Source organism: Trachinotus anak, unplaced genomic scaffold, assembly GCF_046630095.1.
Source record: "Trachinotus anak isolate AG129_WGS33_773 ecotype Australia unplaced genomic scaffold, CSIRO_AGI_Tana_v1 ptg000018l, whole genome shotgun sequence".
NCBI lineage: Eukaryota > Metazoa > Chordata > Actinopteri > Carangiformes > Carangidae > Trachinotus > Trachinotus anak.
In genome coordinates, this window is record NW_027273869.1 from 5,297,558 (window position 1) to 5,325,243 (window position 27,686).

General features: G+C 43.3%; 2 protein-coding genes and 4 non-coding genes across 18 annotated transcripts; 1 reads left to right on the plus strand and 5 right to left on the minus strand.

The window, feature by feature from the left end:
- Positions 1–110: 110 nt before the first annotated feature.
- On the minus strand, positions 111–27,676 carry LOC139635326 (uncharacterized). Of its 11 annotated transcripts, XR_011694173.1 has the most exons (11): positions 26,618–27,676; positions 26,312–26,398; positions 25,665–25,805; positions 25,470–25,547; positions 25,347–25,396; positions 25,103–25,168; positions 24,508–24,987; positions 23,201–24,424; positions 22,908–23,117; positions 22,335–22,807; positions 10,791–13,779 (listed from the first exon to the last, which is right to left on the minus strand). XR_011694173.1 is itself a non-coding variant. In XM_071502519.1 (7 exons), the coding sequence occupies exons 6-7, from the start codon at positions 22,743–22,745 to the stop codon at positions 13,765–13,767; spliced, it is 426 nt and encodes a 141-aa protein (XP_071358620.1). In that variant the 5' UTR covers positions 22,746–22,807; positions 22,908–23,117; positions 23,201–24,424; positions 24,508–25,805; positions 26,312–26,398; positions 26,618–27,676; the 3' UTR covers positions 12,124–13,764. The 11 variants fall into 10 exon arrangements, 1 of the variants encoding a protein (XP_071358620.1); XR_011694172.1 differs by having other exon boundaries at positions 24,508–25,396; XR_011694170.1 differs by having other exon boundaries at positions 25,347–25,805.
- On the minus strand, positions 884–955 carry trnaq-cug (transfer RNA glutamine (anticodon CUG)). Its single transcript has one exon. It is a non-coding gene; the product is annotated as a tRNA-Gln (tRNA).
- trnal-cag (transfer RNA leucine (anticodon CAG)) lies at positions 1,093–1,175 on the plus strand. Its single transcript has one exon. It is a non-coding gene; the product is annotated as a tRNA-Leu (tRNA).
- Positions 2,350–2,421, minus strand: trnaq-cug (transfer RNA glutamine (anticodon CUG)). The gene has a single exon. It is a non-coding gene; the product is annotated as a tRNA-Gln (tRNA).
- Positions 6,032–6,103, minus strand: trnaq-cug (transfer RNA glutamine (anticodon CUG)). Its single transcript has one exon. It is a non-coding gene; the product is annotated as a tRNA-Gln (tRNA).
- LOC139635328 (uncharacterized) lies at positions 13,776–20,536 on the minus strand. Of its 3 annotated transcripts, XM_071502524.1 has the most exons (6): positions 19,461–20,536; positions 16,883–17,023; positions 16,688–16,765; positions 16,549–16,614; positions 16,250–16,315; positions 13,776–16,201 (listed from the first exon to the last, which is right to left on the minus strand). In XM_071502524.1, the coding sequence occupies exons 1-6, from the start codon at positions 19,677–19,679 to the stop codon at positions 15,707–15,709; spliced, it is 1,065 nt and encodes a 354-aa protein (XP_071358625.1). In that variant the 5' UTR covers positions 19,680–20,536; the 3' UTR covers positions 13,776–15,706. The 3 variants fall into 3 exon arrangements, with proteins under 3 accessions (XP_071358625.1, XP_071358623.1, XP_071358624.1); XM_071502522.1 differs by having other exon boundaries at positions 13,776–16,315; XM_071502523.1 differs by having other exon boundaries at positions 15,707–16,315; positions 16,919–17,023.
- Positions 27,677–27,686: the final 10 nt, after the last annotated feature.

Below are 27,686 nucleotides of genomic sequence, written 5' to 3' on the forward strand. Positions count from 1 at the left end.
ATGATAAAAGTAGGTTTCAAACAGGAAATGTGGAACAGTCTCTGATCCCAAAGTTGTGCTTTTTGTGAACTACATCACTGATGACTGCACACAACTTCCAGACACTGACAAAGATCAGGTGAAGGTGGATGATTTTACCACATGGTGGAACATTTTTCTTACTTGTACACACCTTCTGAAAACCAGGTCTTACCTGTACATCGTCTCAAAACCAGGTCTCACCGAGAGTTGAATTCAGATGGCTGGATTCAGAGTCCAGAGTGCTAACCATTACGCCATGGAACCAGTGGAAACCTTCGTTACACTACAGTGGGATAGATCCACACACAAACCACTGAGAATACTGCAGTGAAGATCACGCATGACCTCCTCTCACTTCAAGCTCTCTGCTTCTGACTCTCCTGCACTAAAAGTGCTGATAATACCAAAGTTCAGAAATGGATGTCTCAGTAACAACCTAGAATGAAGTGCCCTCATGTGTGACCTTTCACTGGAACATTGTGTCAGATGAGGTTCTTTCAGTCAGGATGGCCGAGCGGTCTGAGGTGCTGAGTTAAGGTTGCAGTCTCCCTTGCTGGCGTGGGTTCGAATCCCATTTCTGGCATTATCATTTTGGCCTTATCTGTAAAACTTGAAGAGGCCCAGAGTGAAGTCAAGTGTTCCCTGCCCAGTCTGCTGAGGACATGTCAAGAGCATTCAGGTATTTTTGTACCTGGTGCACCAGCTCAGTTCTGCTTCCCGTTGTGTGTTTAGTGGGAACTAAAGCTGTGAGCTACATCGCTGATGACTGCACACAACTTCTAGACACTGTCAAGATCAGGTGAAGGTGAATGATTTTACCACATTGTGGAACATTTTCTTACCTATACATCTTCTCAAAACCAGGTCCCACCGAGATTTGAACTCGGATCGCTGGATTCAGAGTCCAGAGTGCTAACCATTACACCATGGAACCAGTGGTGCCTTTCTTTACACTACAGTGGGATAGATCCACACTGACCACCAAGCTTGCAGAATGCAGCGAGAATTAATCTTGTAACAAGTTTGTGAAGTCACACTTTCAGCGAATGTTGTGGCAGAGGAAGTTCTACAGTCAGGATGGCCGAGCGGTCTAAGGCGCTGCGTTCAGGTCGCAGTCTCCCCTGGAGGCGTGGGTTCGAATCCCACTTCTGACAACACAGTTTTGGCCTTATCTGTAACAATTGAAGAGGCGCTGAGTCAAGTCAAGTGTTCCCTGCCCAGTCTGCTGAGGACATGTCAAGAGCATCAGGGTATTTTTCTACCTAGCTGTGCCTTGTACACCAGGAAGTGGGGTGAGATCAGATAGAATATATTTTGACAATCTAATCTGCATATAGCCTCTGTGTTAGTGGTTGTGTTCCAGTAAAAACACTGTTGATGCTCTACACATCAGCATGAAATTAAACGATAAATGAATGATTGCGTGATAAATAACTTAATGACGCAGTAGCACACACTACTATCTGTGTATTGTTGCTGACTATGTGCAAGCACAATTACCATTTTCCGGTGGAGACCATTTTATGGCTCTTCTGTTGTGGAAAGGTCATGAAAAAACAAATTATGATAAAAGTAGGTTTCAAACAGGAAATGTGGAACAGTCTCTGATCCCAAAGTTGTGCTTTTTGTGAACTACATCACTGATGACTGCACACAACTTCCAGACACTGACAAAGATCAGGTGAAGGTGGATGATTTTACCACATGGTGGAACATTTTTCTTACTTGTACACACCTTCTGAAAACCAGGTCTTACCTGTACATCTTCTCAAAACCAGGTCTCACCGAGAGTTGAATTCAGATGGCTGGATTCAGAGTCCAGAGTGCTAACCATTACGCCATGGAACCAGTGGAAACCTTCGTTACACTACAGTGGGATAGATCCACACACAAACCACTGAGAATACTGCAGTGAAGATCACGCATGACCTCCTCTCACTTCAAGCTCTCTGCTTCTGACTCTCCTGCACTAAAAGTGCTGATAATACCAAAGTTCAGAAATGGATGTCTCAGTAACAACCTAGAATGAAGTGCCCTCATGTGTGACCTTTCACTGGAACATTGTGTCAGATGAGGTTCTTTCAGTCAGGATGGCCGAGCGGTCTGAGGTGCTGAGTTAAGGTTGGTTAGGTTTCAAACAGGAAATGTGGAACAGTCTCTGATCCCAAAGTTGTGCTTTTTGTGAACTACATCACTGATGACTGCACACAACTTCCAGACACTGACAAAGATCAGGTGAAGGTGGATGATTTTACCACATGGTGGAACATTTTTCTTACCTGTACATCTTCTGATAACCAGGTCTTACCTGTACATCTTCTCAAAACCAGGTCCCACCGAGATTTGAACTCGGATCGCTGGATTCAGAGTCCAGAGTGCTAACCATTACACCATGGAACCAGTAGTGCCTTTCTTTACACTACAGTGGGATAGATCCACACAGCATGAAATTAAACGATAAATGAATGATTGTATGATAAATAACTTAATGACGCAGTAGCACACACTGCTGTGGGACTGAGGACAGGTACTGAAGCTTGAGCATCTGTCTGAGGAGCCTTTTGGAAAGACATGGCTGCTCTGATGAGGCAGCAGATAGTAGGGTGGTTTGGCATCAACAGGCCTGTGAATATTCTCATTTGTCCAGGTCATAGTATCTCAAAGGGGTTTTAAATCGACAGCAACTGGACTTGGTTATTTGTCTAGGAAGACGTTTGACCTCTCATCCAAGAGGCTTCATCAGTTCTTTCTCGCACCTGACCAGGCTGGGACCGGTCCAACTATCTGGTGTGGAGACCCAGGTATTTTTAACCTCTGGGAGGGGCTTTCACAAGGCTGATGATGTCATTGGTTCCCTTTGTGCTCCATGTGCCAACGACAGTCGTTTGAGTGCCTGTCTTGGTGGAGAGTTGGTTTCGACTTCATTAGAGCCCTATTGTGTTATAACGACAGTCGCTGGAGTTACATGCCACTTGTGAACAGTTGTTTTTCTTTGAGGTTAAGTTGTTGAATCTCCTGGGAAGGGATGAAAGGGCAGCATTGTAAATTGGAGATAGGTGGTGTCTGAGGCCTCCTCCCCTGTTGAGGGATGATTTCTCTACTTTCACATAGATGGCTTCTTTCACTCCTCTTTCGAACCACCTGTCCTCTCTGTCCAGGATGTGAACCTTGCTGTCCTCAAAGGAGTGGGCTTTCTCCTTAAGATGTAAGTGGACAGCAGAGTCCAAGCCTGAGGAGTTAGCTCTCCTGTGTTGGGCCATGCGTTTATGCAGTGGTTGTTTTGTTTCTCCAATGTAGAGGTCTTTGCATTCCTCATTGCATTGGACTGCATACACCAGATTGCTTTTTCGGGTCTGTGGTGTTCTGTCCTTGGGGTGTACCAGTCTCTGTCTGAGTGTGTTGCTGGGTTTGAAATACACAGGGATACGGTGTTTGTTGAAGATCCTCCTGAGTTTTTCTGATATCCCAGACACATATGGGATGAATATGTTGTTTCTCTTGTTTGGGTTTTCTTTCTCAACCATATTGCTACTTTTCTTTCTGGAAGCAGAAGCGGTTTTCACACAAGTCCAGTTAGGGTAACCACAAGTTGTGAGGGCGCCTCTCAGGTGCTTGTGTTCTACCCTTTGGGCCTGTGAGCTGGTGAGTACGTTATCAGCTCTGTGTTGCAGGGTTCTGATCACGCCAAGCTTGTGTTCCAGAGGGTGGTGTGAGTCGAAAAGTAGATATTGGTATGTGTGGGTTTTCTGTATACCCCAATGTGAAGGCTCCTGTCCTTTTTCATATGGACGTCACAATCTAAGAAGGGCAGACTATTGTCCTTGACATCCTCTTTGGTGAACTTGATGTTTTTGTCCACTGAGTTAATGTGTTCGGTAAAAGCTTGCACCTCTTTGGTTTTGATTTTAACCCATGTGTCGTCCACATATCTGAACCAGTGGCTCGGTGTAATTCCTTCAAAGGAGTTCAGAGCCCTGTTCTCTACCTCCTCCATGTATAGATTTGCCACAATGGGGGATACTGGTAAACCCATGGCACAGCCATGTTTCTGTCTGTAAAATTTGCCGTCAAACTGGAAATATGTAGTGTTTAGGCATAAATCCAGAAGCTGGCAAATGTGTCCGGGTTTGAGATTTGTTCGGTTTTGCAGGGAGTTGTCCTGTGTGGGTCGTTCTCTTACTGTGGCCGAAGCCTCCACGGTTGGAATGCAGGTGAAAAGAGAAGTCACATCATAGGAAACCATGGTTTCATCTGGCTCCATTTTTAAGTTCCGGACTTTACTCACAAAGTCTATGGAGTTTTGGATGTGGTGTGGGGTGTTGCCCACCAAAGGTGACAGGATATTGGCTATGTATTTGGCTATGTTGTATGTGACTGAGTTTATGCTGCTGACAATAGGCCTGAGTGGGGCCCCTTCTTTATGGATTTTGGGGAGTCCATGTAGGCAGGGGATGGAGTCCTGGGGATAAAGCCGGTAATATTGTGTTTTGTCAATGACCCCTTCTTTTTGCAGTTGTTGTAGACATTCTATCACCTTCTTTTTATAACCACTGGTTGGGTCTCGTTTCAGGGTTTCATAGGTGTTAGAGTCGCTGAGTAGTGCAGAGATCTTGGCCTGGTAATCAGTTGTATTGAGCACAACTGTGCATCTACCCTTGTCTGCTGGGACGATTGTGATGTTTTGGTCTTTGCCTTACGCTGTCACTGCTTTCCTCTCCTCAAACGTGAGGTTGGAGGGGGGGACCTTGGCCTCGGACAACGCCACTGACACTTTTAACCTTAGCTGTTCGGCCTCAGTTTCGATTAGGTTGTTTTTCTTTATAGCTGATTCTGTAGCTGTAATCAAATCCACTATGGGTAACTCTTTCGGTGTCATGGCGAAATTTAGGCCCTTGGCTAGGACCTCTTTCTCAGGGTGGGTGAGTTCTCTGTCAGACAAATTCTTAACCCATCTGTTTTGCATTTCTTTTCGTGCTGGGGTGTCAGTTTTTTGCCTCCAAGTGAGTATTTCTGTGTTATTGTCAATATGCCGCAATTGTAAGTTGAGAAATTTCTTGTTTTGTCTCTCTTTGCTTTTGTTGTGTTGAGATAGTTGTGCTTTTTGGGTGAAGTCCACAACTTTCTCCATGATGGAACCAGGTAGGAGTGATTTCAGTTTCTGTAATGAATGGTCAGCTTTTAGCCCTTCTATAGTGAAATTGACCTGTCTTATTTGTTCGTTGAGGAGTTGGTTTTGAGCCTTCTCTATGATTTCCTCCACTCTATGCCCTCTCATAGTGGAGTTTAAGCGTAGGCTAGTTGGTGTAAGCCTTTGTTGTCTGCATCTCAGACTGAACCTTAGGTGGTTTCTGTAATCTGCAATTTTCCAAGCCAAACTTTCATGTTCCCGCACCAATTTAAGGGTTGCCAACCCAAATTGTTGTGCAATAAGTCTGTGAATATTCTCATTTGTCCAGGTCATAGTATCTCAAAGGAGTTTTAAATTGAAAGCAACTGGACTTGGTTATTTGTCTGTTCACAAGTGGCATGTGACTCCAACGACTGTCGTTATAACACATTAGGGCTCTAACGAAGTCGAAACCGACTCTCCACCAAGACAGGCACTCTAACGACTGTCATTGGCACATGGAGCACAAGGGGAACCAATGACATCATCAGCCTTGTGAAAGCCCCTCCCAGAGGTTAAAAATACCTGGGTCTCCACACCAGATAGTTGGACCAGTCCCAGCCTGGTCAGGTTTAAAACCCCTTTGAGATTTAGCATCAACAGCGTTAATTTGTTGGGCCTCTTAATACTGTTCAATCATTGTTTGAATGCCACAGTCTATCTGTGTATTGTTGCTGACTATGTGCAACCACAATTACCATTTTTAATCACTGATGACTGCACACAACTTCCAGACACTGACAAAGATCAGGTGAAGGTGGATGATTTTACCACATTGTGGAACATTTTCTTATCTGTACACCTTCTGAAAACCAGGTCTTACCTATACATCTTCTCAAAACCAGGTCCCACCGAGAGTTGAACTCAGATCGCTGGATTCAGAGTCCAGAGTGCTAACCATTACACCATGGAACCAGTGGAGCCTTTCTTTACACTACAGTGGGACAGTTCCACACTGATGACCAAGATTGCGAAATGCAGCGAGAATTAATCTTGTAACAAGTTTGTGAAGTCACACTTTCAATGAATGTTGTGTCAGAGGAGGTTCTACAGTCAGGACACAGAGGGGAAAGAGAGCGGTCGAAGAGATGCCTGCGGTGAGGGGAAATATGTAATCTGTGTAAGATCTTGAGTTGTATTGCTCTTGTCCGAGTACAAACTGAGGTCCTTTTTGCAAGAGACCAAATGGTATCCCACTTGTCTTCATCTATGGTTACAGACAACTCCTTCTCCCACACACCCCTGACCCTCTGCGCATCAGTGGCAGAGAATCCATTAAGTACCTGGTAAAATGAGCTCAGAGACACTTTCACTTGTTGATGAAACAGAATTTTCTCAACAGCAGATATTTCAGGGTGGTCAATAAGGGTTGTGCTGTGAGTAATATAATTCCTTATTTGCAAAAAACGAAAGAAATCTTGTTTGAACAACTTGTAATTGTTAGTAAGCTGTTCAAATGACATGAGCTTATGATCTGAGAATAAGTCACTGAGGGATTTAATGTTCTTGTTAACCCATTGTCGAAAACCAGGGTCCGAAGAACCTGGGGAAAAAGCAGGATTATTTATTATTGGGGTGAAAATGGATGTAATATTTGATCTTCCCTCAAGACTTTGATTTCTTTAAGATTATTAAAAAATAACAAGTCACTTAGTCTGCAGCGTGATAATGCTGTCTCAATATCCATCCAAATTGAAGTTTTACCCTTAACCCAGTCGTTTACAAATCTCAAATGGGCACAAAGTTGGTAAATTTTAATATTAGGTAAGTCTAGGCTGCCAATCATACTTGGTAGTTGTAATACTGCCATCTTAAGCCTGGGTCTACGCTTACTCCAAATAAAAGAGCTGAGCCATCCATTTATATCCTTCAACACCCTTTTAGAAAACAAAACAGGAATCATTTGGATAGGATACAATAACCGAGGCAACACATTCATTTTGACCAGGGCAATGCGTCCCAGCCAGGAAACAGGAAGTGACATCCATCGCTCTAGGTCCTGCTTAATTTTACAAAATAAGGGTGGGAAGTTGGCTTTGTATAGTTGATCAAAGGATGGGGTGATGAAGATTCCTAAGTACACAAACCCATTGGGAGACCATTTAAAAGGAAAGGGAGGTACAGTAGGTGGTATAGTTGAAAGAGTACCAAGGGGCATAGCCTCCGATTTAGTCAGGTTATTCTTATAACCGGAGAAACGACCAAATCTGTCAATCACATCAAGAAGACCTGGTATAGATGTTTCAAGGTCGGTCAGAAGGATTAGAACATCATCCGCGTATAAGGTTATTTTATGACACAGCTGTCCAATCTCTAAACTAGGTATAGTGGGTGTCACCCTTATGGCCTCAGCAAGTGGCTCTATGGCCAAAGCAAATAGGAGGGGCGATAAAGGGCAGCCCTGCATCACCCCCCTGTGAGTATTAAAGTATTCAGACTTGAGTCCATTAGTCAAGACTGCTGCCTGTGGTCTAGTATATATAATTTTGACCCATTTCATAAAATTTTCCCCCAACCCAAATTTACCCAGTGTGTACAGTAAGAAAGACCATTCAATTCGGTCGAAAGCTTTCTCTGCGTCGAGAGAAAGCACCAGACCATTAATAGACTCCTGCTTGAAAGCTATGATAGCATTCAACAAACGTCTAACATTAATAGCTGAATTCCGACCCCTTACAAAACCCGTCTGGTCTTCCTTTACCAGCACTGGTAAAACATTTTCTAAACATGAGGCCAAGATTTTAGACAGCAGCTTCCTATCCACATTTAGAAGGGCTATGGGCCTGTAGGACCCGCATGAGTCAGAGCACTTCCCCTTTTTTAAGATTAAAGATATATTGGCCTCCTTCAGTGTCCGTGGGAATACTCCTGTAGTAAAGGAGTGATTGAACATGTCAAGAAGAGGATCTACAAGAATATTTTGAAATTGTTTATAAAATTCACAACAGAATCCGTCAGGTCCTGGCGACTTTCCATTTTGTAACGTTTTAATAGCTTTAATCACTTCGGTTTTAGTTATGGGACTATTGAGGGCAATCCTATGCTCTTCTGACAAATTTGGCAAGTCCAATTGAGCAAAGAAATTGTCCATCAGTTGCCCTTCCTCTGGAGCTTGTTCGGAAGAGTACAGATTTTCGTAAAAATTCTTAAAACAAATATTTATTAGTTTATTTTCGTATACCTTGTGGCCATCATTATCAGATATAGCAGCAATAGTTTGGGATTCTGCACGCTTCTTAACATAGTAGGCCAGACATTTGCCTGCTTTATCTCCATGTTCGTAAATCCTCTGTCTAGTGTATTTAATTTTCTTCTCTGCATCCCTGGTAAGAAGGCAATTTAGAGCTGTTCTGATTGCCGTGATTTCTTGCCACAATGGTGGTGATGGAGAAGTAATATATGCTTTTTCTTTATCCGCCAATTCACTCTCTAAAGATTTTTGTTTCTCCTGTCTTTGGCGCTTCTTTGTTGCAGAGTACGAAATAATTATCCCTCTGGCATAAGCTTTGCATGTTTCCCATAAAACAGAGGCATTGCTGGCCGATGGAGTATTGATTTCAAGAAATGCTTTAAGTTCACTAGAAAAATTGGAAGTAAATTCCTCATCTTTAAGAATAATGGTGTTGAGTCTCCAGTGGCGAGACTGATGTAACGTTGTTTTAAGATTAAGGTCCATAATTACTGTCAGAGATGATTATACTGGTTATGTTGCATGATAAAACTGAATATAAGTCAGTTCTTGGCAGAAAAAAATAATCAATCCTGGTTTGACACTTATGTGGGGCCGAAAAAAATGTATATTGTTTATCAGAGGGGTGGGTGCACCTCCAAGCATCTATAAGCCCAAACTCCTCACACAGAGCACGGAGCGTATTGGCCGGAGGAGAGGGGGGTACATTACTATGCGGAAATTTGTCAATAAGCGGATTTAATATTAAGTTAAAATCACCCCCAACAATAACAGTACAGCTAGAAAGGAATGGAGCTAGATCCAGAAACATTTTGGTAAGGAAGGTGACTGGGTGGGCAGGTGGAAAGTACACATTCATCATTACAATATTTTGACCCTGCAAAGTTCCCTAACCATTACACCATGGAACCAGTGGAGACCTTCTTCACACTACAGTGGGACAGTTCCACATGAACCACTGAGAATACTGCAGTGAAGATCATGAATGACCTCTCACTTCAAGCTCTGTGCTTCTGACTCTCCTGCACTAAAAATGATGACAATACCAAAGTTCAGAAATGGATGTCTCAGTAACAACCTAGAATGAAGTGCCCTCATGTGCGACCTTTCACTGGAACATTGTGTCAGATGAGGTTCTTTCAGTCAGGATGGCCGAGCAGTCTGAGGTGCTGAGGTAAGGTCGCAGTCTCCCCCTCTGGCGTGGGTTTGAATCCCACTTCTGACATCGTCATCATTTTGGCCTTATCTGTAACACTTGAAGAGGCCCAGAGTGAAGTCAAGTGTTCCCTGCCCAGTCTGCTGAGGACATGTCAAGAGCATTCAGGTATTTTTGTACCTGGTGCACCAGTTCAGTTCTGCTTCCCGTTGTGTGTTTAGTGGGAACTAAAGCTGTGTGTTTAGAGAGCTACATCACTGATGACTGCACACAACTTCTAGACACAGTGGAGCCTTTCTTTATACTACAGTGGGACAGATCCACACTGACCACCAAGATTGCAAAATGTAGTTAGAGTCAACAAGTTTGTGAAGTTACACCGATGATTTTATTTATTCACCCAAAGGTGAAGTATCCATTTTAATAAAAGTGGATGAATGCAGGCTGGGCCTGAAAACTGCTGAGAAAATCACTCATGACTTCCTCTCAGTAACAACCCAGAATGAAGTGCCCTCATGTGTGACCATTCACTGGAATGTTGTGTCAGATGAGGTTCTTACAGTCAGGACGGCCGAGCAGTCTGAGACGCTGCGTTCAAACCGGGTAGCGTAATTTACTAGAGCTGGAAATTCCTCTTAGCATGTTCCTTTTTCTCTGTTTCATAGTGTGGTGTTTGTTTTTTGGTGAAGTGTCAAGTTAATTAACTTTTAAATATTATACCATGTTATGGAGATTGAATGTCGTCATCATCATTATTATAATAATCATTGTTACTATTATTAATTATTGTTGTTGTGGTGCTGCTTTACACAAACTGTCATTAAAAACATCCACTTGTACATTGCTGTAATAAGTTTTATTTGTTCATAGAAAATAGAGACAAAGAAGCACCACAAAAAGTAAAAACAATTTACAATAAATCAATTATTTACAAATACTGACTATTTACAATAAATTTACATATTTTTTATGCCTCTGCACCGGCGACAGCCAGAGCTGGAGGCATATTATTTTCGGGGTTGACCGTCCATCCGTCCCTTAATGCAGCGGTCCCCAACCTTTTTTGCCCCACAGGCCGGTTTAATGTCAGACAATATTTTCAGGGACCGGCGTTTAAGGTGTGGCGGATAAATACAACAAAATAATATGATATGACCTGCATGAAAACTGTGGTATTTTCTAAACATAATAATAAACACGAATCATGATGTGAGTAACGTCCTCTCTGCCCGCAACACTCTCTGGTCGCTATGGTAACGTTTAACCCTTTAACACCTGAGCCTCAAAATGGCCGCCCAGAGTCCTTTGCTTATTTTGACCATAAAAAGGTCAGAAAATGTCCTGTGAGTTAGTGCTTTTGTCCATGTCTCCAGAATACTTGGAACTTTCAATATCTGGCAGTTATTTTCAATTTACTGCATGGTCTAACACTGCAATAAGAGTTTAAATGAAGGGACAACACACAGAGGGAACTTGATTTTAGAGTTTTAGTAAAGAAAAAAAAACGAAACTGTACATGAATAACAGGTTTTCTGAAATGTTAAAAGTATTGAACTATTTACAATATAATATGTGAACTTACAATAAACCTGTAGTGCATAACACACCATGGAAAAATACAACTATATACAGGGGTAGTTTCCCCACACAGGGCAGTTGCTCCTCTGGCTGCGGACTCAAACACCTTGGTGGTGCTGCCAGCAGCAGCTCCTCTCTGGCTGCAGACACAGGGCACATCACAGTCCTGACACTTCCAGGAAGTGCTCCTGTTAGGGAGCCTGCAGCGCCGTTGCCCCATGCGGGCTCCGTCACACTGTGTGGGGCCCATACTGAGAGGGGGTTGGACACCTGGGGTGTGTTTGGGTTGAGCCTCGGTGGCTGAGGGCCTCATCATCAGGCTCTGCCTCGGTCCTCCACCTTTGATGACGCGGTGAGCGGCTCCGGTCCCAACACCGTCACCGGAGCCTCCAGCATCCCCGCGGCCGCTCCCTCCGCGGCCCTGAATGTGACCCCTGAGGGACGGACAGACAGATATAACTTTATTCATCCCCGTGACTAAAACAGTCACCACGCAATACAAACGTCGATTTACACATAGAATAACGTCAGGAAAGTAAAAACTAGACAGAGAGAAGTTAGAGAGAGCTTCATTCACTCAGACACTCAGCTTGTCTAACGTTACCTTTCTCCGCCAGAAGTTGCTCCTTCGGTCGCTCCTTCGTCCTCAAACTCATCTGTGACCGTCCACGGAGGTTTTGTTGGCGGGAAGGCCGTTTTGCTGACATTTTCCATCAGTAATGTGCTGTATTGCTCCACTCTGTGTCTCTGTATTCGGGGCACTTTCCCGGTGTCACGGCAGCAGCGGGGGTGAAATTACCATAATGACATGTATCTGCCTGTAAAGCGCAAGGCCTTCGCTTTCAGAGACCGTTGGAATTTTTCCGATCGCTCAAACCGTTACAGTGTTATGGTAATCCGAAGTGCGCCTGCGCAAATGTGTCGCCGACGACACGTTCGGTGTTAAAGGGTTAAACATGCCTTCAAAATAAGATACACCGCAAATACAAAGTGCATGAAAAATACAACTCACCACAATGCTGAATCAGTGGGTGCCCTGAGCTTGTTTTTCTGCAACCAGGCGGTCCCATCTAGGGGTAATAGGAGACAATGACACCCGAAGTGTGTGGCTTATGTCCAGTCTACTTCGTAATTTTGTTTTGGTCGCCGTCACTGCAGAAAACCCCGCTTCACACAGATTAATAATAAAATAAATAAAACGGAAGTAATGTAAGTTATTTATTCTTTCTGTGCGGCCCGGTACCAAATGACCCGCGGACCGGTACCGGTCCGTGGCCCGGGGGTTGGGGACCGCTGCCTTAATGGAACAGATTTTGCACAAACTTTCATTCCTTTGGATAAACTGAATAGATTTTGACAACATTTCACACAAAAAGTTAATATTTTATATGACTCTGGATAAACAGGTGTGACGGCCCAGGGCTGTGTGTGTTTTCTTGGCTGGCTGGCTGGCTGTCTTTCGTTGCAGGTGTTTGACCTGCCTCCTGTGTGTGTTCCTGCTTGTTCTGCTTTAACCTGGTCTCCTGTTTGGTTTGCAATGCCTGGTTTCCAGGTTCCTGGGAGACTCCGCCTACTCTAGATGGCTGAGTGACTGCACCTGTGAGGAAGGGCACAAAAGCTAGGCCTCTGCAGTCTTCTTGCTCTCTCCTTGGCAGCTGAGCTCCTGACTGTTCTTTCTGTTGGTTGTTTTTTTGGCTTTCAACACTCTCTACACACACACACGGCTTTCACTGCATCAGACACAGAGAACTGATGTCACATCCCATAATTTTGGTTATCATTTGTTGGAATTAAAAGGAGATATAACTCTAACTCAAACTTGCTGTGTGGACCTCCCTTGGTTGTTATGGCTTTAACGAGCTAGTAACAACAAATGGGGGCTCATCCGTTCTTTTGGAATCCCTAGATATTGATATTTTAGGATTTTTTTTTGCTGAAGCTTGGTGGAAAATTGTTTGGGAGGTTCATGGTAGCTTGAGGTTTTGTTTTGGGTTGGTAATTTATTATTTTTTCTTGATGTCTTTCAGAGGAGTATACCCCAGTTTTCTGGGAGGGCCATTCGCATTTGTGTCTTGAAATTAACTGATTTCAATTGCAAGATGGTGCATGTGGTCATACGGTGTCATAAAGACAGTTCCTGCCTCTTTTGCCTTCAATTGTACCACTGAATGAGTGTGTTCTGGTTAACCGCCACCAGCTGAATATGTGTTCCTTGCATCACCTGGATGTTGCCAAGAACAAGCTGCCTAATCCTGTTGTAGTCTCTTAAGATTAAGGACCATCGTGAATCTGCCTTCTTGCCTTTCCTTACAGGGCTTGGGTGAAGATCAGAGTCTTAAAAATTTTTTTTTCAACCAGCCGACAGCAGCTGGGTCACTGGGCAGGTGCACCACTTGCACCTAACATACAGCAGGTGGTGCTCTCTACACCAGGAGTTTTTGAGGGTGTCTTTGGAGTCCTAAACGGTCCAATCAAAAGTCTCTCCTGATGCCATGCAGCAAAAACCACCTGCTGCTTGTCACCAACATTCAGGCCCTGCCACTGTGAAATGATGGTGCTTGCCTGATGGTTGCTCAGACAGAGAGAGGTCTGTTCTCGAAGGTCCACAAAGTACTCGGCAAGTCTGTCCACATGCTGGTAGTCTGGTATATTTCAGTCATCAACAGCCTAGATGCAAAAAATTTAACAGTTTAGAAAAATGCAATGTAAAAGCTTCACAGACACTGACTTCTAATTACACTTTAAAGTTGAAGTGCCAGTAGTCAGGGTGGAGATGGTGGAGGCCAGAACAGATGTACTGGTGGTGGGATCAGGAGTTGAAGAGGCTGGAGCGTGATGTCCAAGAAACCCTCATCTTCCATCATGTTGTCCTCCACCTCATGCTCTTCAATTAGCCAGGCAGTCTCCTCTGAATCAGGGTGCATGTCCTGCAGTGCCTCACCCGTCTGCCTGAATAGGTACTGAACCCCAATGAGCTCTCCTGGAACAATAGAGGTAAAGTCATTTACAAATTTAATTAACTGAATAAAAGATTTTGAAACTGAGTTAAATTACCAATGTATTCACAAATGCTTACCAGTGTAACATGCGGGTGGACAGAACTGTGGTATCACCTTCTTGCCAAACAACTTCTCATAATTCCTGTTGACGTAGTGCACCAGGTCACCTGAGTAGCTGCGTAATGCAGATGGTCCACCAGACAGGGCAGCAGCACCAGGGTCCTGGTTCCATCTATGCAGTCCTTCCAGAAGATATATCTGGAAATTTAGACTATTGGCACTAGAAGTACATAATGAAAAATCTAATTAAGAAACATTCTTGGACAATACAAGAAATGAACCAACATGTCCGACAGACACAAACCTGGTATGAAGCAGTTGAGGTGTAAATGTAGAGCCCCTGGCACATCTGTATGTGGGTAACCACACACCTCCCTTGGTGAGCTCCCCTGTTTTGGTGTATGGGTTACACCTGGTGGGTCCTGGATGCACTTCCTCTCTCTATCAAAGAGGGGCACTCCGTTGCCACTGCTCTCCATGAGAACTCGCAGCAGCTCCTCCAGCACCTGAATGGAGAGCCAGCTCCTCCCTGGATAGATGTTTGCTGATGTCGCCATTAGTAGAGGCAGGCAGGCCCTGGGACTGAAGTGTCTGTCTTTTTGCTTCGCGCAGCAGAGCTAAATCAGCTGCATCGCACTCAAATATGCATGCTGATAGGCGCGACATAAAGATTGGGTACAGCTGATAAGCATCTGTTGTGCATCCCAGGGCAAGTCGACGCATAAAGTGCCAGATATCCAGCCTTATAGTCAGGCCTGGCCACCCGCTGAATCTGGCATGTGGCTTGGTCTCTCCTGACTCAGTACAGCAGCCACAGTCCACATACAAGGCAACAGGAGGATCCACACCTGCCTTCCGGTATCTCTTCACCCGGTCTGCTGCCATCCAGTCCAGGCCAGCTCCCTCCTGGGCAGTCAGCACACTGATAAGAATCTGACCATACTTATTTCCAACAGAGATGAGCCAGAGTGCTCTCCCCCTGGCTGTTCTGGCAAGCTTCTTTGTGATTTGAAACACACAAAATTTACAAAATTTATTAAAGCCTTTGTGAACATGATTTGGAAATTTTAAAGTACTGGCAGTAGTTAATAATAGAAGGGGCCTATTTTAAAGAAAAAAATCTTTAACCTTTTTGGTCGAATCTATTTTTAGAAATGTGCCATAGGTGGATGTTATTCTGGCCTTGATGTCCTCCAGCTGCAGTAAAATGTCCTGGCTGTAAACAGACAGCAGCCGCTTACAGTTTGGCACCACAGCAGGCTCTGGAGGCTCAGGGAATGCCATGGGCAACAGTCTGGGGCGCTGGAGGAAGTCCACGCACTCTGTGGTGTACCTCGCTATACGATGCAGCCATTCCTCCATGTGGTTCTCCCTCAGCTGCTTTAAAACGCGCTTTGGGCTGTTACCCGGGCCTCTTTCCTGCAGAAGCCAGATCACCCGGATGTCACACGCAAACCCTGGTCATAGACAGAAATAATAGTAAGTATGTTTTACATATTTCTATTTAACAAGGCAAGACAGAAAAGAGACGTAACTCATTTTTGTGTGAGGATGACGGGAAATTCTGATCTGTGAGCCAAATCCAATTGCATTAGAACAGTTTGACTCCAGGAAACATGGGTGGATCTACATTTAGTGCAGGTCAGAGTCTCTGTCACCATGTTGTACATCCTGTCCACGTCCAGGAACTGCCATGCCCTCTTGTGCAGCTCTGATCCTGTTAGTTGGTGCTGCCAACATGCAGGGCTGGGACAGACCACCTTCACCTTCCACAATTTATAAGGCATCCACACAAGAAGTGGGTGGCCAAAAAAGCGGTCTGGAGCAGGAGCCTGGTGGTAGATATGGCTCAGTTGTGGTGGAAAATACCACAGCTTCAGGTTGTCTTGAAGCTCCAATTTTCCCCTGGGCCCCACCTTGAACAGTCTCTTCAGACTCCATTTGTAGTCTTTGGGTGGCAAGCCCTCTGACCACAAACGGGCAAGTTGAGTTGCCGAAGCTTCAGGTGTCTCTGTCCTGGAGTCTGCAGTCTTTGCAATGACAGAACATTTTTTAAAATTTTTTACTCTACCACTTACTGCTGCAGTAGCACACACTGCTATAGGAAGGACAGGCGCTGAAGCTTGAGCATCTGTCTGAGGAGTCTGTAAAGGTATAGTAAAGAATATACTCACATTTGTTAAAAATAAATCAAAATTTACATCACAGTCAAACTTCAAGTTATTATTTCACACAGCTGCTCTACATGAAACAATATTTCGTTTCAAGAGTCATTATTGATATGAATTGTTTTCAATTGTTCATAATCCTGGAAAAATATGTGTAGAAACACAAATACTTAAACTGTATTTGAAAAGTGAGTTGTATAATTACTCACTGGGATAGCAATGCTGGCTGGAGAGCTGGTCCTTCTGCTTTCTGCACTGGGATCGGTGGTTTGGGTCTGTAAAGCATTCAGTGTGAGCAGCTTGTATAAAATACCCATTTTAAACAGTTGCTATTTGATCTCTACTTACCGTTGTTCCTTTTCTGGCAGCACTCAGGTTTGGCTTTGCAGCAGCAACATGAGCACCACCAAATCTTGGCTTGGTAAACTGAAAGGAAATAAAGCAAAGAGATGTGTCATAAGAGGGCTATATTGTCAAACTATCATTTACTGAACAAAATGTCAAATATACATTGTCAATTTGTGAGTGTCATGCTCCAAACACCATTGACAAAGTCAGGGGTGATCGCTGCTTATGGACCTGGCTGCCTGCTGGACTTGGTTGCCCCACGGTGCCTTGTAGCACAGGACCCACTGTTGCTGTCTGTTGCTCTGCAGGCCCCTGGACAACACTTGCTGCAGCTGGCTGTTATTTCATGACAGAGTACATGAACTTACATACAGTGGATATAAAAAGTGTACACACCCCTGTTAAAATGATAGGTTTTTCTGATGTAAAAAAATGAGACCATGATAAATAATTTCAAAACTTTTCCTGTACAACTCAATGGAAAAACAAACAAATCTGTCAGGGGGAAAAACATAAAAAATAAAAAACGTACAATAAGCTGGTTGCATAAGTGTGCACACCTTAAACTAATACTTTGATGAAGCACCTTTTGATTTAATTACAGCATTCAGTCTTTTTGGGTACACACCTGCCATCAATTAAACTGAGACTCTGATTAACCCCAAATAAAATTCAGCTGTCCTAGTAGGATTATTTTGACATTTACTCAGTTGCATCTTCCAGCAAAAGCCATGGTTTGCAGAGAGCTTACAAAGCACCAAAGAGATCTCACTGTTGAAAGGTATCAGTCAGGAGAAGGGTACAAAAACATTTCCAAGGCATTAGGTATACCATGGAGCACAGTTAAGACAGTCATCAAGAAGTGGAGAAAATATGGGATGTGAAAAGGTTGCTCCATCCCCTTTTCACTGTGCCCTGATCCCCCACATTATCATTGTGTTGTTATCATTGGTGGAGTATTTTATATTTTGAGTAAATGTTTCTATACATTTTTCAGGAATTGTTTTATATATGGGTTTTGAGATATTTTTGTGTTGTTCATGTTGGAAGGGTCAGCCCACTTTGCATATTTTCAGTTGTCTGTCTGAGTGGGGTTAATTAGCTGCTCAGCCAGGGAGAGAGGAAACAGGTGTGTGCTATCAGGTCCTTTTAGGAGAATTGAGTGTGGGTAGTGGTAGTGTGGGGTTGGGGTGCCTGGGATGGCTAGCATTTTAGCTCACCCCCATACTTACCTGAGAGGATGGTATGCTCCACGTAGGTGAAGAAGATTAAATGCAAGCCATTCAGTGGTCAAAGGAGAGAGAGAGATGTCGAGCAGGTGGCAGCTTGCTGTGAGGCTGCAGTTTTAGAACTTATTTGTTATGGCTTAGGTTCTTTTTCTTTCTGAATTGCCCGGGATTTGTTTTGTCTTCTGTTTTGTAGTATTTCGTTAATTTAAAAAAAAACACTTTTTTTGAGCACATACACCACCCTCCTGCCAATACTTTTTGAAACATCTTTTTAAAAGTTTCCAGTGCCCATACTATCATCTGCCCTTTGCAGAGAGAGGCAACACCACATGGGACAACAGTGACATTACCGATAACTCGACGTCCCTCCAAAATTGATGAAAAGACAAGACGAAAATTGGTCAGGGAAGCTGCCTAGAGGCCTACAGCAACACTGAAGGAGCTGTAGAAATTTCTGGCAAGTACTGGTTGTGTACTACATGTGACGACAATCTCTCGTATTCTCCATATGTCTGGACTATGGGATAGGGTCGCAAGACGGAAGCCTTATTTTATTTTATTTTATTTTTTTAACAAAGAAAAACATCCAGGCCCGGCTACATTTTGCAAAAAAATACATCAACTCTCCCAAAAGCACGAGGGAAAATGTGTTATGGTCTGATGAAACCAAGGTTGAGCTTTTTGGCCACAATTCCAAAAGCTATGTTTTGCGCAAAAACAACACTGCGCATCACCAAAAGAACACCATACCCGTGGTGAAGCATAGTGGTGGCAGCATCATGTTTTGGGGTTGTTTTTCTTCAGATGGAACAGGAGCTTTAGTCAAGGTGGAGGGAATAATGAACAGCTCTAAATACCAGTCAATTTTGGCTCAAAACCTTCAGGTGTCTGCTAGAAAGCTGAAGATGAAGAAGAATTTCATCTTTCACCACGACAATGACCCCAAGCATACATCAAAATCAACAAAAGAATGGCTTCACTAGAAGAAAATTCAAGTTTGGCCCAGCCAGAGCCCAGACCTAAATCCAATTGAAAATCTGTGGGGTGACCTGAAGTGGGCTGTGCACAAGAGATGCCCTCGCATTCTGACAGATTTGGAGCGCTTTTGCAAGGAAGAGTGGGCAAATGTTGCCAAGTCTAGATGTTGCAGGCTGATAGATTCCTACCCAAAGAGACTGAATGCTAAAATTAAATCAAAAGGTGCTTCACCAAAGTAATAGTTTGAGGGTGTGCACGTTTATGCAACCAGCTTATTGTATGTTTTTTATGTTTTTTCCCCCTAACAGATTTGTTTGTTTTTCCATTGAATTGTACAGGTTATAGGTCACATTAAAGGTGGGAAAAGTTTTAAAATTATTTATTGTGGTCTAATTTCTGTACATCAGAAAATCATTCTGTTAAAATCATCATTTTAACAGGGGTGTGTACACTTTATATCCACTGTATACACACACGCGCACACACACACACACACACACACACACACACACACACACACACACACACACACACACACACACGTGCCTTTAATTGTCCAGTGTTACCTTCTGCATGTGGAATCCACACATACACCTCTTCACATCACCAAACAAGGACTTCTCTCCATATGATGTCCTTGGACAGTGTGGACCCCAGTGTTGGCAAACTTTCTCAGGCGTGACATCCACTCTGAGTCTGCCGTGGCCTTGTGGGATTTTGCTTTTGAGTACTGTGCCTTTGGTGACATAAATGCATGGATATTTCTTAAATGAATGCAACAACATGAGAGCCAGGCCATTGGACTTTTAATACTGTAATAACCCTATGAAAAACCCAGTGGTGGTATAAAAGTATCATACAGACTTGGCAAAGTAAATATTAGCAAACACCAGTAGACGAGACCGAGCAAAATTACAGTCATATAACAGACCAGGTAGCAAAATAAATATGAGAACATGATACAACAGGTGAAAAGTTATAACATCCAACATTGCAGTAAATTTACTCACCATGTCGATATATTTACTTTGTTTGCTGAGTTAGTTAGCAAGTAGTTGTGTTAGCTCCTAGCTAAATGCCTTTACTGTATTTAAAGTTCATTGAACGCCCCCTTCAGGGAAAAAAAAAACATACCTGTTTTGCTCCAACATTTCTCTGCTGTGATTGCTCGAAGGTTGGAAATGTTGGAGACCTGGGAAGAATGCGCCACGACGATTGGTTGTTGAATGTCGGAGCTGCAAACGTGATTGGCTGTTGCGTCCAACATTTCTCCAACATTTCTAACATTTCCCTGGATGATCCTTTGGCAGCTAGGGTTCAGATAAGCTGGGGAACATTCGTCCGTCAAAGAGGGGGAAGAAGGGGGGAAGAAGGGGAGAAGAAAAGAGAGGAGAAAAGGGGGAAAAATGAGAAAGAAATAGAAAGAAAAAATAGATTTTTGTTGTATCTTTATCTCTTTGACGAATGTATTTCTTGCTGTCTAAAGCCAAGTAGCTAAGTTTTAATGATTTTAAATTTTTGGACATGCCACGGACGGGATTCAAACCCGTGACAGTGGAAATGCTTTGTTTTGATCCGCATCAAAGTGCTCATACTGTCCCTGAACGCAACAGTTGTTTGGCATTTTTTATGAATGCTTAGAAATAATTTAATATACAGATGTTTATACATGTGAAATATACATATCTATCATTTATGAGAATTTTTAAATATAATTTAATACTTTTTTTTCTTCTCCCATCTGTTTGAAGGACAGGAATGCTCACTGGAAGGGCCTGTCACATGGAAATTCCTCTTAGCATGTTCCCTTTTCTCTGTTTCATAGCATGGGGTTTGTTTTTTCGTGAAGTGTCAAGTTTATTAATTTGTAAATAACATACCATGTTACTGTGATTGAATGTTGTCATCATTATTATAATCATCACTGTTACTATTATTAATTATTGTTGTTGTGGTGCTGCTTTACACAAACTGTCATTAAAAACGTCCACTTGGAAATTGCTGTAATAAATTTTATTTGTTCATAGAAAACAGAAACAAAGAAGCACTTTAAAAGATGTAATTAAAACACACCACGAAAAGTATAAATACAAATGTATAAATGCACATTTTTAGATAAACACAAATATATCAATTCTTCAATAAACACTATTTTAAACTATTAACAATAAACCAATTATTTACAAATACTGACTATTTACAATACATTTACATATTTTTATGCCTCTGCACCAGCGACAGCCAGAGCCAGAGGCATATTATTTTTGGGTTGTTTGTCCATACATCCCTTAATGGAACAAATTTTGCACAAACAGTAATTTGGACTCAAGGATGAACTGATTAGATTTTAGTGGTCAACGGTTACAGAACAAGGTCAGGGTGACCTCACAAACTTTAGCCATTACTCAAGACATCACACACCCATTTTGACAACATGTCACACAAAATGTTAATGTTTTATATGACTCTGGATAAACAGGGACAAACTAGCCTGAGTGGTGGAGGCATACAACTGTGAGGCAGTAATTCTTGTTCTGTACGTTTATTATTTGCTGTGCTTCTTCCTCATCTCCTCCAGCCACTGGTCTTTTGGCAGTGATTCAGTCTGAGGGCAATACACTCTCCCCCAGTACTGACTGTGTCCTGTGTCCGCAGTGCGGAACTGGCCACACTTCTTGCAGGTGTTTGCCTCCACAGTTCGCCTATATGGCCTCTTTGGGGTGGTTCCGGCTTCCACTGTGGTGGTAGACACATCACTTTCTGGGTTGGCTGCCTGAACTACTGACACAGGAAGGACCAGTGGTGTGAGGATGGGTGTGACATTCAGTCCAGGTGACAGGGGTGTGGTTACCAGCTGCGTTGACACAGGGCCCTTTGGCAGGATGGCACGAGGAAGCTGGCTGGAGGCCACCTGCTTCTGTTGAGCCTTGCCTGCTGTACTTTCTGGCAGGTGGTATTGATGTTCATGCTGTGGTGGCATGGGTACAGCAGGGAGTAGTCTTGCTTCCTGAAGAGGCTCTCGAGACTCAATTAAGGCTGGAGGCAATGTAGTGCCCTGAACCACCACAGACAGTTCATGCCTCTTCTGCCTACTGTTATGCCACTGAATAAGTGTGTTCTGGTTCACCACCACCAGCTGAATATGAGTTGCCAAGAACAAGCTGCCTGATGGTGTAGTCTCTTAAGATGAGGGACCACCGTGAATCAGCCTTCTTGCCTTTCCTTACAGGGCTTGGGTGAAGATTACAAAGTCTCAAAAAAATGTTTTCAACCAGCCGACAGCAGCTGGGCCACTGGGCAGGTGCACTACTTGCACCTAACATACAGCAGGTGGTGCTCTTTACACCAGGAGTTTTGCAAACATATGTACTCAAAATATTGAAGAGATAGGCTTATATCCATATGCCTAAAAATTCTAAAATGAACACACTGATACCTACCATGTCTTCATCTTCAGCTGGGCTACTACCTCCAGCTTCAGAGGACAAACTAGAGGGGACAGTGCTGGGAGCCAGGATGGATGTGCCCAGAGTCAGGGTAGAAGTGCCAGGAGTCAGGGTGGAAGGGCCAGGAACCAGGGTGGAAGGGCCAGGAGCCAGAGTGGAAGTGCCAGGAGCCTGGGTGGATGTACCTGGAGTCAGGGTGGAAGGGCCAGGAGCCAGGGTGGAGATGCTGGAGGCCAGAACAAATGTACTTGTGGTGGGATCAGGAGTTGAAGAGGCTGGAGCCTGAAGGACCTCCAGTACTGTGGGATCATCAGTAACGTCTGAGAAACCCTCATCTTCCTCCAGGTTGTCCTCCACCTTGTGCTCTTCTATTAGTCGGGCAGTCTCCTCTGAATCAGGGTGCATGTCCTGTTATGCCAGTGCCTGACCCGTCTGCCTGAATAGATATTGAACCCCAATGAACTCTCCTGAAACAATAGAGGGAAAGTGACTTATTTACAAATTTAATTAACTGAATAAAAGATTTTAAAACTGAGTTACATTACCAATATATTCACAAATGCTTACCAGTGTAACGTGCGGGTGGACAGAACTGTGGTATCACCTTCTTGCCAAACAACTTCTCATAATTCCTGTTGACGTAGTGCACCAGGTCACCTGAGTAGCTGCGTAATGCAGATGGTCCACCAGACAGGGCAGCAGCACCAGGGTCCTGGTTCCATCTATGCAGTCCTTCCAGAAGATATATCTGGAAATTTAGACTATTGGCACTGGTCCCTAGAAGTACATAATAAAAATCTAATTAAGAAACATTCTTGGACAATACAAGAAATGAACCAACATGTCCGACAGACACAAACCTGGTATGAAGCGGTTGAGGTGTAAATGAAAAGACTCTAAGGATGTAGAGCCCCTGGCACATCTGTATGTGGGTAACCGTAAGCCTCCCTTGGTGAGCTCCCCTGTTTTGGTATATAGGGCGACACCTGGTGGGTCCTGGATGCACTTGATGTGTTTTCTTTGGACACGCCAGATGTGCTCCATCCTCTCTCTATCAAAGAGGGGCACTCCAAGGGAATCGTTGCCGTTGCTCCCCATGAGCACTCGCAGCAGCTCCTCCAGCACCTGAATGGTGTTCTCCTTACCACGGGTCCTCCTCTGGCAATGGAGGACCCGTGGACAGATGTTTGCTTATATCACCATCAGTGGCAGGCAGGCCCTGGGACTGAAGCTGCTGTCTTTTTGCTTCGCGCAGCAGAGCTAAATCAGCTGCATCGCACTCAAATATGCATGCTGATAGGCGTGACATAAAGATTGGGTACAGCTGATAAGCATCTGTTGTGCATCCCAGAGCAAGTCGACGCATAAAGTGCCAGATATCCAGCCTTATAGTCAGGCCTGGCCACCCGCTGAATCTTGCATGCAACTTGGTCTCTCCTGACTCAGTACAGCAGCCACAGTCCACATACAAGGCAACAGGAAGATCCACACCTGCCTTCTGGTATCTCTTCACAAGGTCTGCTGCCATCCAGTCCAGGCCAGCTCCCTCCTGGGCAGTCAGCACACTGATAAGAATCTGACCATACTTATTTCCAACAGAGGTGAGCCAGAGTGCTGTCCCCCTGGCTGTTCCGGCAAGCTTCTTTGTGATCAGAAACACACAAAATTTACAAAATTTATTAAAGCCTTTGTGAACATGATTTGGAAATTTTAAAGTACAGGCATTAGTTAATAATGTAAGAAAACAATCTTTAACCTTTTTGGTTGAATCCATTTTTAGAATTGTGCCATAGGTGGATGTTATTCTGGCCTTGATGTCCTCCAGCCGCGTTAAAATGTCCTGGCTGTAAACAGACAGCAGCCACTTACAGCTTGGCACCACAGCAGGCTCTGGAGGCTCAGGGAATGCCATGGGCAACAGTCTGGGGCGCTGGAGGAAGTCCACGCACTCTGTGGTGTACCTCGCTATACGATGCAGCCATTCCTCCGTGTGGTTCTCCCTCAGCTGCTTTAAAACGCGCTTTGGGCTGTTACCCGGGCCTCTTTCCTGCAGAAGCCAGATCACCCGGATGTCACACGCAAACCTTGGTCATAGACAGAAATATTAGTAAGTATGTTTCACATATTTCTATTTAACAAGGCAAGACAGAGAAGAAACGTAACTCACTTTTGTGTGAGGATGACCGGAAATTCTGATCTGTGAGCCAAATCCAATTGCATTAGAACAGTTTGACTCCAGGAAACATGGGTGGATCTACATTTAGTGCAGGTCAGAGTCTCTGTCATTATGTTGTACATCCTGTCCACCTCCAGGAGCCGACGTGCCCTTTTGTGCAGCCCTGCTCCTGTCAGTTGGTGCTGCCCACATGCAGGGTTGGGACAGACCACCTTCACCTTCCACAATTTATAAGGCATCCACACAAGAAGTGGGTGGCCAAAAAAGCGGTCTGGAGCAGGAGCCTGGTGGTAGATATGGTGGAAAATACCACAGCTTCAGGTTGTCTTGAAGCTCCAGTTTTCCCCTGGGCCCCACCTTGAACACAGTCTTAACAATCCATTTGTGGTCTTCAGGTGGCAAGCCCTCTGACCACAAACGGGGCAGGTGAGTTGCCGAAGCTTCAGATGTCTCTGTCCTCGAATCTGCAGTCTTTGCAATGACAGAACATAAACATTTTTAAACTCTGGTAAAAGATACTACTGATGCTCTACCATTAAGCATGAAATTAAAAGAGAAATTAAACATTAAATGATAAATTACTTACTGATGCAGTAGCACACACTGCTGTAGGAAGGACAGGCGCTGAAGCTGGAGCATCTGTCTGAGGAGTCTGTAAATGTATGGCAAAAAAATATACATCACAATCAAACCTCAAGTTACTATTTCACACAGCTGCTCTACATGAAACAATATTTCTTAAGTTTCAAGAGTCATTATTGATATGAATTGTTTTCAATTATTCATTATTCATAATTCATTCATGAAAAGTGAGTTGTATAATTACTCACTGGGATAGCAGTACTGGCTGGAGAGCTGGTCTTGGATCAGTGGTTTGGGTCTGTAAAGCATTCAGTGTGAGTAACTTCTATAAAATACCCATTTTAAACAGTTGCTATTTGATCTCTACTTACCGTTGTTCCTTTTCTGGCAGCACTCAGGTTTGGCTTTGCAGCAGCAACATGAGCACCACCAAATCTTGGCTTGGTAAACTGAAAGGAAATAAAGCAAAGAGATGTGTCATAAGAGGGCTATATTGTCAAACTATCATTTACTGAACAAAATGTCAAATATACATTGTCAATTTGTGAGTGTCATGCTCCAAATACCATTGACAAAGTCAGGGGTGATCGCTGCTTCTAGACTTGGCTGCCTGCTGGACCTGGTTGCCCCACCATGCCTTGTAGCACAGGACCCACTGTTGCTGTCTGTTGCTCTGCGGGCCCCTGGACAACACTTGCTGCAGCTGGCTGTTATTTCATGACAGAGTACATGAACTAAGAACTATATATATATATATATATATATATATATATATATATATATATATATATATATATATATATATATATATATATGTTGTCCAGGGGCTCTGCGGGCCCCTGGACAACACTTGCTGCAGCTGGCTGTTATTTCATGACAGAGTACATGAACTAAGAACTATATATATATATATATATATATAGTTCTTAGTTCATGTATATATATATTCTTAGTTCATGTATATATATATATATATATATATATAGTTCTTAGTTCATGTACTCTGTCATGAAATAACAGCCAGCTGCAGCAAGTGTTGTCCAGGGGCCCGCAGAGCAACAGACAGCAACAGTGGGTCCTGTGCTACAAGGCATGGTGGGGCAATCTATCTATATATATATAGATAGAGAGAGAGAGAGAGAGAGAGAGAGAGAGACCACACACACACACACACACACACACACTACTTGTGTCTTTAATTGTCCAGTGTTACCTTCTGCATGTGGAATCCACACATACACCTCTTCACATCACCAAACAAGGACGTCTGTCCATGTGATGTCCTTGGACATCTCTCAATCTAAAAATAATAGTTATACATTTGTTTGATATTTATGCAGCTTTTCATATGTGCAGTTAGAGGTTAGGTGCTCATTACATGTTTATTAAGTTATAGGAACCTTTCCTCTTATTGTATTTGATACAAGTCTTAAATGGTAAACTTTATTGTGAGAGCAAAATGTATTGTGATAGTATATAACAATTAATATGAGTTATTGTGCCATTTATATTCACATACCCTTTGATACAGCTCGTACCACTTCTTCTGTCTGAGAGCTGGCCTATTTCCCTCACTTGTAGGCCAGACCCCAGTGCTGGAAAACTTTCTCAGACGTGACATCCACTCTGAGTCTGCCATGGCCTTGTGGGATTTTGCTTTTGATTACTGTGCCTTTGGTGACATAAATGCATTGATATTTCTTAAATGAATGAAGCAACATGAGAGCCAGGCCACTGGCCTTTTAATACTGTAATAACCCTATGAAAAACCCAGTGGTAGCATAAAAGTATCATACAGACAGCTGTAAGTTTGTCATTGTAGCAAGCTAAACATGTTTACAACATGACACAAGTGAAATGACTTCTACACTTACAGTTACGCCATACAACAATGTAGTAAATGTGTAAATACTCACTTAACACCGCATTCATTCATAAATATCTCACCTAAAACCAACCTGAAATAACTTTTGTTATGTTTTATAGCGTTATGTAAATAAAATTTGACTTGGCTAAGTAAATATTAGCAAACGCCGGTAGATGAGACCGAGCGAAAATACAGTCATATAACGGACCAGGTAGCTAAATAAATATGACAACATGACACAACAGGTGAAATTACCTCTTAAAGTTATAACATACAACACTGCAGTAAATTTACTCACCATGTTGAAGTATTTACTTTGTTTGTGTTTGCTGAGTTAGTTAGCAATTAGTTGCGTTAGCTGCCAGCTAAATGCCTTTACTGTATTTAAGATTCAGTGAACGCCCCCTTCAGTAAGAAAAAAACTTTGATTGGTCGAATGTTGGAAATGTTGGAAACCTGGGAAGAATGCGCCACGACGATTGGTTGTTGAATGTTGGAGCTGCGAACGTGATTGGCTGTCGCGTCCAACATTTCTCCAACATTTCCAACATTTCCCCGGACGATCCTTTGGCAGCTAGCGTTCAGGTCGCAGTCTCCCCTGGAGGCGTGGGTTTGAATCCCACTTCTGACATGAACATTTTCATTGAAGCAGTGCATAATAGAGTATGTGATGATTTTACCACAGTGTGGGACATTTTCTTACCTGTACACCTTCTTGAAT

Excerpts from the sequence above, each read along its gene's own strand:
- LOC139635326 (XM_071502519.1), bottom strand. The coding sequence starts at position 22,745 with ATGCACCCTGATTCAGAGGAGACTGCCCGACTAATAGAAGAGCACAAG.
- LOC139635328 (XM_071502522.1), bottom strand. The coding sequence starts at position 19,679 with ATGTTGTTGCATTCATTTAAGAAATATCCATGCATTTATGTCACCAAA. Across the intron at positions 17,024-19,460 it reads GTGGATTCCACATGCAGAAG|CCAGCTGCAGCAAGTGTTGT; the intron begins GTAACACTGGAC and ends ATGAAATAACAG. Across the intron at positions 16,766-16,882 it reads CACCCCTGACTTTGTCAATG|TTTACCAAGCCAAGATTTGG; the intron begins GTGTTTGGAGCA and ends ATTTCCTTTCAG.